The sequence below is a fragment of the Danio rerio genome, chromosome 2 (genome assembly GCF_052040795.2).
Source record: "Danio rerio strain M-AB ecotype USA chromosome 2, GRCz13ab, whole genome shotgun sequence".
NCBI lineage: Eukaryota > Metazoa > Chordata > Actinopteri > Cypriniformes > Danionidae > Danio > Danio rerio.
Window position 1 is genome coordinate 7,998,072 of NC_141022.1, and position 12,613 is coordinate 8,010,684.

At 36.7% G+C, this 12,613-nt stretch overlaps 1 protein-coding gene across 10 annotated transcripts in view; it reads left to right on the forward strand.

Annotated features, from left to right (window-relative positions):
* The window catches only part of apoltp (apolipoprotein lipid transfer particle homolog), a 597,023-nt gene that overhangs the window by 529,337 nt on the left and 55,073 nt on the right, over positions 1–12,613 (forward strand). For all 10 annotated transcript variants that reach the window (XM_087240371.1, XM_087240372.1, XM_087240368.1 and 7 more), the window contains 6 exons: positions 1,429–1,591; positions 3,377–3,480; positions 4,546–4,689; positions 8,041–8,154; positions 8,570–8,698; positions 8,787–8,945. In XM_087240371.1, the coding sequence (XP_087096497.1) occupies positions 1,429–1,591; positions 3,377–3,480; positions 4,546–4,689; positions 8,041–8,154; positions 8,570–8,698; positions 8,787–8,945 (813 nt within the window). The remainder of the gene's footprint in view (positions 1–1,428; positions 1,592–3,376; positions 3,481–4,545; positions 4,690–8,040; positions 8,155–8,569; positions 8,699–8,786; positions 8,946–12,613) is intronic.

Sequence of the window (12,613 nt, forward strand, 5' to 3'; positions counted from 1 at the left end):
AACAGCAAGTCAGGTTGGGAGCAGGGGGGTGGTCAGTCAAAAACTTTTAAAACATTAGTCTATTGTACTTAAAGTTATTCATACAATAAACTTTGTCTACAAAAAAGTAGAATTCGCTAAAAATGTTATAGTAATGAACCTAATATTAAATTAGTACTTTGCACTTAAACTGTATCATTAGACATGAAATCCGGGCTAACAGTGTGAGTACTGTGAACTTACTCCATTTAAGCTGAAGTAATGAGGTATTTAATTAACTCATTACCTTCAACACTGAGTTCAAGACTTTTTTCAAATGAGTAGATTTAACTTTCAGTAAATTTTGAGTTAACTGCACTCATTTAATTTTATAAAGTTGACTGTTGGGTTTTAGAGTGTAATAATAAACCCACCAAGTCATTTAAAAATAAACCATCATACCAGTAAAATAATAAAAAAAGTTGGGGGCAGCAAGAAGGTGAAGTGGTTTGACCAGCACAAATAATGCATAATGTATCGGCTTAAAGATATCGATCTAAATATGTTATCGGATCGATAATGATAACATTATAAATAGCATTTATTAGCTGATACTGATATGGTCACTGATACACTGTGCATCCCTGTTAGAAATGCATGTTGCAGATTGTACACACTGAATAAAATTATTAATTGTATTTACTAAATCTTTTTTAAGGTAAGTGGCTGCAAAGTGGCTCAATGGTTAGCACTGTTGCCTCATAGCAAGAAGGTCACTGGTTTGAGTCTCGGCTGGGTCAGTTGGCATTTCTGTGTGGAGTTTGCATGTTCTCCTTGTGTTAACGTGGGTGCTCCGGTTTCCCCCACAGTCTAAAGACATGCAGAACAGGTGTATTGAATAAACTAAATTGGCCATAATGTATGCGTGTGTTTGGTTGTTTCCCAGTGCAGGGTTGCAGCTGGAAAGGCATCCGCTGTGTAAAACATATGCTGGATTAGTTGGCGGTTCATTCCACTGTGGTGACCACTTGTGGTAAAAAAAAGAGATTAAGCCAAAGGAAAATGAATAAATGAATGGTTGCAAACAATTTTTATGGGCTGGATTTAAACAAACAACCTTGATTTAGCAGTTCAACTTAATTTACTTAAATTTAGCCCATATAAGTTGTTTGCAACCATTTACCTCACTAAAAGGTAGTAAATCCAATGAATCATTCTTTTCAGTGTACTGCAGATTTTTCAGCAAAGATTTAATCATATTGATTTGATTTATTTGACTTCATTGGCTTTGAACACTTACAATTTGTTGCACTGAAAGTAGCTTTTTAGTAAGAACTTCTTTATACACCGCTGCACTATTGATAACAACCTTCTTTGTCCACATGAAGTTCCTCTAATCTGCCTGCATCATAAAACTCTACATGAACTATGTTAAGTTCATATCTTGCTTTGTTATTTCTGTACCTCTAGCTACACTTGCTTCCCAGGAATCTGACTGTGAGGACACTCTATGGCGGAAAGAGAGGGTCACATATTTTCACACACCGAGCACAGTGGGACAATCAGGATTCAACACACACGACCTCATCATATGATTATACACAGTTCCAGCAAAGCTATCCAGAACTAACAGGTTGATTTGTGAAGCAAACTGCTGATCTCTTCACACTCGTATCAGTTTTAATATTATGATATACAAAAATGCTGGGTTCCAAACACTTAAAATTATTTGGATGTTGGGAGACACCGAAATTTAAATTCTTAGTCAATATTAAAAATTCTGGTTGTGCTTGGCCAAAAACCGAATGTGATGTGTATTATCATTAATTATTTCATTAAATAATATAGTTTTGTAAGGCTGTTTCAATTTATCTAAATAATGTAGCCTACTGATAAAAAAAAGGAAAACACTTGATTTTTAGGGTCCATTTGTGTATTAGTAGACTGTCTGCTTAATATCTGCTGATACTGCTCCTTCAACAGACATTTAGCTCACTATAAGGAACTTTGCTAGTACATGTCAACACACTAACCCTAATTTCACAGTCTACTTCTAATCTAATGAGAATTAGTTGACATGTAGATACAATGAATTAAATTCAACAAATGGACCATCAAAATAAAGTGTGACCAAAAAACAAAAAAACACACACACACACACACAAGACAAAAAAACATAAGAGTAAACACTAAACAGGGTCGAGACGGGCGGCAAACAATCAATAAATGTTAAACAAACAAAAGGTAAAAAACACAGCAAGGCAAAACAAGGAAAACTGTTTTGAAATGTTCACTTACAGCCAAGTGACTTGAGGGTTTATAGAAGCTGCGTCCCAAACGCACTATGCACTCATGCACTATGTACTTATGCACTTACACACTCAACAGCACAGTATATGTATGTAGTGTCTTCCCAAATGGAGCATTAATGTTTTTTTGCTTAGCAGAAATTCAGACCGTTTCCCTGATGATGTTTGACGATTGCCAAATCAGTGAAATAAATTATCAAATAATACCTGCCGTGATTATAACTGCATTCACCATCGGGAGGCGCTATAATCAATCTCATTGGAGAATTTTGCTTTCACCATCCAAAATAAATAAAGTTATACAACATGTGGGCCCAATAGCTCCGCCCCTTCCGCTACATGAGCAAACCTGCGGTCGTTTAGTGCGTGAAGTGTCCATCATTACACACTTCATTTTACCGGATGAATGAGTGTATCATCCGGGTAATTAAAGTGCACTTTTTAGAGTTTTCAGTGTGAACACTCTACTTGCACTATTTATACTACAAAATTGCATAGAATAGTGCATAAGTATGCGATTTGGGACGCAGCTATAGTGTGTGTGAGTGTGTAATCAGTGTTGATAGTCTAAAGCTGTGTAATCAGAAGGTGAACTGAACCAGATGTGTGACTGCAGGTCATGATGGGATCTGTAGTCCGTGTGAATGACAGGGAGTGTTCTCTAGCGATCTGCAAGGGCAACACTGCTCGCGATCATAACAACAAGCAATTTTTTCTAAATTTTTAGTTACTTTATTTCAAATAGTTTTCACCTCGACCAAATATTGTCCTATTCTAACAAACATACATCAATGAAAATGTATTCATTCAGATTTAACGTTATGTATAAATCTCAATTTCCAAAAAAAAAAAAAAAGTATGGTTGTTTTTTTGGTTTAGGGTCACATATGTGTTGGGAAAACAAAAAGGAATTAATTTAATTTATTCGTTTTTACAAATTTAAGTGGATTGAACATAAAACAATTGAGTTGTCTCCCAAAAAAACATGAATTGTGTGGTTTCAGCTAATTTTAAATAAGTAGTTCGAACAAATAGCTAATGTCATTTTTTGAGTGTATGATGAACTCTCCATTCTGAATTGCTAATGTGTCTTTCTAAATGTACTGTAGGAACGGCTCTCGGTTGGGGTTTGGATCTTAAGGTAGAGAATGATAGTCAGAGAAAACTGGGTGATTTGAATGTGGATTGGAGTCTGTTCGGAAGCCGTGAGGAGGTGAGGTTAGGTTTTTTGGAGGTTTTATTCACTGAAAAAATGTTAATTGGATTTACTTTTTTTTTTAAGGTAAGTGGTTGCAAACAAGTTACACTACCTCTGAAAAGACTTCAATCCCAGTTGTGGGAGCAGCAAATAGTAACTTGACTTCTACTGTAGTAGATCATTTAGAAAAGTGGCAGAAGGTAGATTTTTCTGATGAATCATCTGTAGAGCTGCATCCTCACAATCATCACAAATACTGCAGAAGACCTATTGGAACCCGCATGGACCTAAGATTTTTAGAGAAATTAGTCAAGTTTGGTGAAGGAAAAATCATGGTTTGGGGTTACATTGAGTATGTGGGTGTGCGAGAGATCTGCAGAATGGATGGCAACATCAACAGCCTGTGTTATTGAGACATTTGGGCTGCCCATTACATTACAAACCACAGGAGAGGGCAAATTCTCCAGCAGGATAGCGCTCCTTCTCATACTTCAGCCTCCACATCAAAGTTCCGGAAAGCAAAGAAGGTCAAGGTGCTCCAGGATTGGCCAACCCAGTCACCAAGGAAGAACCTTATTGAGCATGTCTGGTAAGATGAAGGAGGAGGCATTGAAGATGAATACAAAGAATCCTAATGACCTCTGGGAGTCCTGCAAGAACACCTTCTTAGCCATTCTATAGGTAAAATAAGCATAATCTATAGGCCTTTGCCTTTCATATAAAGCACTTCTGACACCAAAGTCGTTATTATTTGTTTTTCCTAAAACTTGGATAGGCGACAAGACTTATGTCAGGTAGTGTAGAAGGACTGAATTTAAACAAATAAATTAAATTCAGTAATGTTTAACTTAAATTGTTTAAATTCAGCCTATAAAAATGGTTTGCCACCGTTAACCTTAAAAAAAAAATTGTAAATCCAATGACTCATTTTTTCAGTGTTAGGCATTTGTCATCATTGCACAGTCCAGATTTACAGTGAAGTTTTAATAGAAAACAGCTTATAAACACTTGTGTTTTGTAAGACGTTATAGGTTGTTCTCTAATTTGATCACTGTTTTATCACATGTATGTTGTGTTTAGGTTAAAGTTCAAGGATCTTGGGCTTTGGTGAGCAGACAAATGGATTCATCAGAGCAAAAACAAGCATTCGTCTCAACACTGACTCAGTTTCACATACATGCCTTATCACACGGACTGACCAACAGGAATGAGGGCATCAGCCAGGTGTGTATTTGCAATACTTAAACACTTTCTATGATCACAGTTTTCGTATCTTAGTATACTCTTCCCTCTCTCAAATACTTTCAACAACTTAAAAGAGGGCGTAGTTCATCCAAAAAATGAAATTCTGTTATTAATTATGACCCTAATGTTGTTCCAAACCCATGAGACAGACCATCAGAACACAAATCAAGATATTTAGGATAAAATCAAACAGCTTACTGATTCTCCATAGACAGAACAGATTCTAAAACAGTCCAGAAAGGTTCCTAAAACATAAGCAAAACATTCCATGAGTCATGTGTAGGGCCAGATAGAATCTGCTGACATTTTTGTGCCATTTCTTTGGAGAATTTTGTGAAAAATCTGTGGATTTATCCTCAATTATTTTGGGAGTATCTTAACTAAAAACTTAAAATATGAAATTTAAAAACAATAGCTTTTAAATTTTTTATTTAATGTTTACAATTCAAATTCAATTAGATCCACTTGCTTGGTAAACAAAGCAAGTCATCATCTTCAGTTGAACCTTACGAAAGCAGAAATGCTTGAAGTTTCCGCCAACCCGACTCCACATCACAACTTTTCAATCCAGATGGACGGGGAAACTATTACTGCATCCAAAATGGTAAAAAGCCTTGGAGTAACGATTGATGACCAACTAAACTTCTCTGGCCACATCTCTAGAACTGCTCGATCATGCAGATTCGCACTCTACAACATCAGAAAGATCCGACCCTTCCTATCTGAACATGCAGCTCAACTCTTTGTTCAAGCTCTCGTTCCTTCCAGACTGGACTATTGCAACTCTCTACTAGCCGGGCTCCCAGCTAACTCTATCAAATCTCTTCAGATGCTTCAGAATGCAGCAGCACAAGTCGTCTTTAATGAACCTAAAAGAGCACATGTCACTCCGCTACTCATTCGTTTGCACTGGCTGCCAGTTGCTGCTTGCATCAAATTTAAAGCTCTGATGTTTGCTTACAAAGCGATTTCTGGCTGCGCCCCTTTTTATCTGCTCTCACTTCTGCAGATTTATATGCCCTCCAGAAACTTGCGTTCTGTGGCGTTCGCCTCGTGGTTCCATCCCAAAGAGGGAAGAAAACGCTTTCCCGAACGCTCGCGCTCAATCTGCCCAGTTGGTGGAATGAACTCCCTAACTGCATCAGAACGGCAGTCACTTGCTGTCTTCAAGAAACCACTAAAAACTCAACTATTTAGTCTCCACTTTCCTTACTAATATGCAACTCCCTCTCTGACTCCTCCACTAACTACAAAAAAAAAAAAAAATTACTAATGCTTTCCTTCTTAGACTTTACACACCTAAAACTTGCCTACAGCACTTATTCATTGTTGCTCTTATAGTTGTGTAAATTGCTTCCTTGTCCTCATTTGTAAGTCGCTTTGGATAAAAGCGTTGGCTAAATGACTAAATGTAAATGTAAGTCTATCATGTTATAGATCTACTAAAAGACAGAAAATGTTACTTTATAACCTGTATTATAAATAAATCTTTCATATTAGTCAATAATATTAATGAAAGTTATTTAAAAACTGAATAAATATAAATTTACACACATTTACACAAGTAAATAAATAAGTCTGCACAGATTTCGTGTGGACCTTGTCATGAGTGATTTAATTATTTTCTGAAGCCATGAGAATAATTTTATGTACACAAAAAACTAATCCGTCCTATATCATACACAATGCGATATCAATGATGAAGCTATATTTTGTGCAGCACTAATGAGAGAACAATCTGATTATTATAGTTTTATAGAGCACACAAATGTGTTCTAGTAACTATTTAAATTAAGATTGAACCACTGATGACACGTGGACTGTTTTGACTTTGATCTTGCTGTCTTTCTGGGCTTTAATGGCCCGTTTCCACTGAGTGGTACAGTACGGTTCAGTTCAGTATGCTTTTATGGCCATTTCCACTGTCAAAGGATACCTAAAAGCGAACCGTACCATACCATATTTTGTTTAGCCTTTGCAAAGGCTTTACCTAGCACAAAGGAAGGGTACCAAAAGGCGGAGCGAGACGCCCAGCTGAACTGTATTGGTATACAGAGATATGCCACTCGCAGAAGCAGGAAAATAAAAACAAGGGAACTGACATTTTTAAAAAACACAGCCAAGACATTACACTGCAATAATAATAATAATAATAATAATAATAATAATAATAATAATAATTATATATATATATATATATATATATATATATATATATATATATATATATATATATATATATATATATATATATATATATATATATATATATACACACACACACACACACACACATATGTGTATATACACACACATATATATACACACTGTATATGTATATATATATATATATATATATATATATATATATATTGCTTTATATTGCTTGTTTTATAAGCCCATCTAAAAGTGCGAGCCGTTTCCCATTCTCCAGAGAACTCACCACGCGTCTATACTTGAAATAACAAACTCCTTGATGATAATAATGTGCGCATGATTATTAAAGTGCTTCTGACATGCGATCGTTTCAGAAACGAAAGTGAAGCACGAAAAAACAAAGGAGAAGCCTGAAAAAACAAAGGAGCAAATGATTCTTCCAGCAACCTAAAACATGAACAAACTGTCATGTTTAACTATTATCATCACCTTTTGGACTATTATGAGCTCAAAATGACGGAATTACTCTCTAACAGAGGTTACATGTGCGAGTGAAGGTTAAAGATGCAGATGAGAGGTTTGCACTGACTGTAGGCTATGTTGCGTGTTGTTTTTGAACCCAGATAAGGACTAAATGTACGTTGTGTGATGTTTTTTCTGTAATTGGTAACTTATATGATATGTGAACGACCTGTACAACTTTACTGTGATATTTCCTAGAGTAAAAATAAGGTTGTCTGTAACTTTCTGTAGTACACCACGCCCACCAAAAGGGTACCATGGCAGTGGAAACGCAAACCTGATAAAGGTGACCCGTACCGACTCATACCGTACCGTATTGGACCTCTCAGTGGAAATGGGCTATAAATGTTTTGTGACTCTTGCTGTCTATTGAGGGTCAGAGAGTTCTGAAAATGAACATTTTTCTAACAAAGTGAAAGTAATTAATGACAAAATTAAAAAATAACAAAAAAATAGGTGAACTATCCCTTTAGTTATGTTGTCTTTCAGCTACTGACTGATTCACCTACATCTCATGCTATAATTTGAATACTCCCTTTGAAAACTGCCTCACTATACACACTTCTTATAGTTTGTTGTATTATTTCCTCATTGTTTATAAGAGCTATTAAGTAAAATGTATGTGATATAAAATGTGTCGTGTTTTCTAAGGCCCACATTTCTAGGAGCCACCGAAAGCCTGTAAATGTTTCAGTAACAGTAAGTGAGCACTGGCATGGTGACTCCAGCAGAGGGCAGGCCTGCGTCTTTATTTTACCCGGCCAGGTAAATGAAAGCATTTAACTTGTGCACTTTCACTAAACTTTCTTCTGACATAGTAGAATGAATGAGTGAATGAATGCATGAATAATAATTACAATCACCTGTGTAAATTATATTATATTGAATATAATTCAATATATTTTGAAATAAATAATGACATTGACATCAATTGGAGGGGCCAAGTAATTCAAAGTAGGCTATAAAAAAAATTATAATAAAAAATTGGTGGGATTTCAAAGGGCCCTCCTCCTAGACGGGGCCCTGGGTAGTCAGGTCCACTTTTCCCCCCACTACCACGCCCATGTGCAAAGTTATTTCCAGTAATCCAATGCCTTGGTTAAACAGGGAAGACAGCAAATCTATGACTTTTGGGTGAGCTGTCTCCTTAAAGTGACTGATACTGTATGCATTGTGTCAGATGCAGACGCTTCTCCCTCTGGTGGAGATGGAGGGATGTGTTGCTGTAGCTCAGGATGGGAAATCTTACTCTCAAAACACAGAGCTCAAGTGGAAGGACAAGAGAATAACCCAAAGCATGAAATACCAGGTGTGGGATATTGATTGAGAAGTTGTTTGTTGTTCTGCCTTTCTTTTTTTAGTATATTTGGATCTGAGCTGTTTTGTGTGTTGTATAGTGTGGAGTCAAAGGAATGCACACACTGCTAGTGGAGCTGGGGGCTCAGAACGTCTCTCCATCGCCCTGTCCATCTCACTCTCTCTTGACCCAGATCCACACCAACCTGAGGGACCATCTGGAGCACCATGTTCAGATCGGCCTCTGTCCTCCACAACCTGTGAGATGACATGCTCACTGTTCAATAATACTAAAATAATAACTAAATACAAATTTAAGGAACACTCCATTTTTATGGAAATAAGCTCATGTTATAATTCCTTTAGTGTTAAACTGTTGAGTTTTACCATTTCTCAATCCATTCAGCCCATCTCTAAGTCTGGCAGGAGCACTTTTAGCATACATCACTGAATTTGATTAGACCATTAGCATTTAGCTTAAAAATCTGGATGGAGTAAGAGCATTTTTATCTATTTAAGGCTTGACTTCTGTAGTTACATTGTGTACTAGCTAGAGGTTTAACGATTCACAAATCTATTTTTTTGGATTAAAAAAACGGGGAGGAGACAAGTTTATTTGCTTTCCATTTATTACAAAAACAGCACTGCAAGAAACTTTTGGCTTTAAAACAATAGAATTTAGAACCTGTGACTTTATTAAAAATAAAAAAAAGAACCAGATAAATGTAAATAGTAAAATATTCAGTACTGTGACTGTTACTACTACTGTTGCTGATAACACTAGATGTAGAAATCTAACATTAAAATTTGTACAATATATATTTTAGTCTTATTTTCGATAAATGATTCAGTTATTCACACAAAACTTCATGTTTTATTGCTAGATGGATCATTTTTGAAGAATTATTTAGTGGCATATTTTTGCCTACAACTTTCTTTTTTGAGCATCAAATTAAATGCATATGGTGATTTTAATCTTTACCATAAACATCAGTGTTTATATTTAAACCATAAACTGTTCTCCCAGTACTTCAGTTTTATTTGACTCTTTGTAACTATTACAGCCTCCCCAGTCTAGGGTTGGGAAGGAGTAATAAAGTGGAGGAGGTTTAGATGTAGATTTTGCCTTCTACTGACTCAAAAAGACAAGTTTAGCGTGAAAAAAAAAAAAAGTATACATTTATCATAAAGAAGCAAACTAGCCTTCAGGAGGGGTCAGGGCCAACATAAACAAAACATCCTAACTTCCATATTTTAATCTAAACTAATAAATAAAAGAACAAAATACACAATTACTACAAACAATACACCAACTCCCTTGCTGTTCTTACACAGGAGAAAACTTAGACAAAAGAAAATTGGCAATCACCTCCCTACAGCTTCCTATAAGTTAACAATAAATCGAACAAACAATAAATAAAACTTTTTGCCACAATGATAAAGAAAATAAACTTTGATAGGATAGGTGTTAACCCACATGATTTGGCTAAACAAATCCTCTCACCAGAGGGTTAAAAGTCTCCACAGACAACAACAATTTAACCACATCAAAAAGAACAAAACCCCAATCAAAAGCCAGCAGAAGGGATTCTTGCTCCAAGCCTCAATACCCCAAATGATCCCAGCTGTCTTATATACTCCAGCCAATCCTTTTGTGGACCAATAAGGACGGAGAATCCATCAGTAGAGCCAATTTGCAGGGTTGACTGCACCTGATCAGAATTAACAACCTCATGGAAAGAGAGAGAAAATGAATACACAGTTGCTAGAAGAGACACTCATGGAACATAACACCCCCACCATAAATTTACAAACAAATAAAAGTTTGTATACCACTACAGTTTGCGTGTGCACCTTATTTTCAACTGAGTAGGCTCTTGACAAGGCATCAGCCACAACATTCCCTGAACCTTTCTTATGGGGAATGTCAAGATGGTAATCTTCGACCATAAGAGACCACCGCATCAACCTCTGGCACTCTGCACTAACTCAACTTTATAACTAACTCAAAAGACTTAAGAATGAATCTATTAGGATTAATTAACATATACAAATCACCATCAGTTGTAATTTATGTTGCGTGGGTGTTGAGATCCTGATCTTTTAATGATTAAATGATCAATAAATAATTGATGCACTGAATGCATTAATGCAGGCCAAACAAGTAGTGACAGAAAACACCTTTAATAACCTAAGAACACATGCCGAATAACCTACCACAATTTCTTTCATCATCATTATATTTTACTGGGAAGCTTAAATGCTTTCGTACATGTAATTTGAATGATGTGGGAGGCGATCTCTATCTGCAATCGTTACAAATTATGATTAATCTACAAGTAAAAAATGTATAAATCCATGGGCCACGTGTGTTCCGAACCATGGGTTGTGATTTGTATGACTCACGGATCAACTATTTATTTATTTGTTTAATTGGCAGGGACAGTGTACATTAATTAGCATTTCCAGAATTAGCCAGAAGGCTATTTTTCATCTGTTGTCCCTGAACAACCTAAAAAAAACAATACAAGATGCTAGGTTCATTCTAATTGGAATGATGACATGTCTGATTGTCTGTAAACCAGATTTTTAAATGTTTTTTGAACATATTAAAGGCGGTAAAATCTCTAATGCTGCCAGTGTAGCGGAGGCCAGCTAGTGAGTGAACCTCATCAGACGCTAGAGGTCATGGTCTTTAGCCACCTTGGTTGAGCACCCGACTCCCATGTGAAAGGTTGCCGGTTCGATACCAGCTCGGAGCGGGTTGGGTGGGGTAGGACCGGCAGGGTTCCATTGGTGTCGTGCCCTGGATGGGAGTGAGGTTTAGGGGGGTGAGTGTAACGGAGGCCAGCTAGTGAGTGCTGTGCAGGTAAACCTCACTCCTCTGACCTCTAAAGGTGCTCCAGTGACAAATGCTAGAGGCCATGGTCTTTAGCCTCCTTGGTAGAGCACCCGACTCCCATGCGGAAGGTTGCTGGTTCGATACCAGCTCGGAGCGGGTTAGGTGGCGTAGGACCGGTGGGGTTACACCAGGGACAGAGTTTCACTCCTGTGCAGCTGTAACTGAAAAGGCATCCTGACCTGTACCATCCTGGTACTTTTCCAGAGTGGGACAATACAGTCTCCTCGATCTGCACGGCCTTGTTATTGAAACATGTGTCCTATATAGTCCAAAGGCTTAAACATTGCTTAATACACACAGAATGTACAACAATACACAAATATCTTTACATATGAATAAAATTAAGGATTAAAATGTTACAAAAATGATAATTTTCTACATAAATAACATAAAAACAAGTTTAGATTTATCCACTTGTTGGGTTGTGGAGATGTATGCATCAGTATATAGGGCATAAGAACAGGACGTGTGTTTTGAATAAAAATAATTTTTGACCGCACTTCATTATTATTGTTCATTTATTCATTTGCTGGAAATTGGAACTGAATTTAGAAAAAGTTTAAAACAAATCTTTGCCCTTAATAAACTAAATTAATTATGTATAGGCTAATGGATGTCTGTGCGTAAACCACGTTTTCCTATCCACGAGAGTGAAAGTAAAGAATGAGGAGGCTCATCTCTCATTCTCGCGCTGTAGATGCTCTGTTTAACTGTTTTCGTGCTAGCAAAGCGTTCAGTTTTTCCACTTAAAAAGTCTTCCATGTAAATAGCAAATGCGCTATGGCGCAACGCAACTGACTCTTAAAGGGAATGGGAGATGAGACTCTGATTGGTTTATTCTCAAAACACACCTATAACTCATTAAGAGAATAAGCTCAACCCTGTTAGACCATGAGCCGTGGCGCAGAGTATATTTTTTCATCCTTAAAATAGCAAAAGTGGTTTCAGAGTTACCCTTAATGGGTTTGCACCCTGCGCCTTAGACTTCTTGCCTAGATCATTCAAATAGAGCCCTCTATTATTATT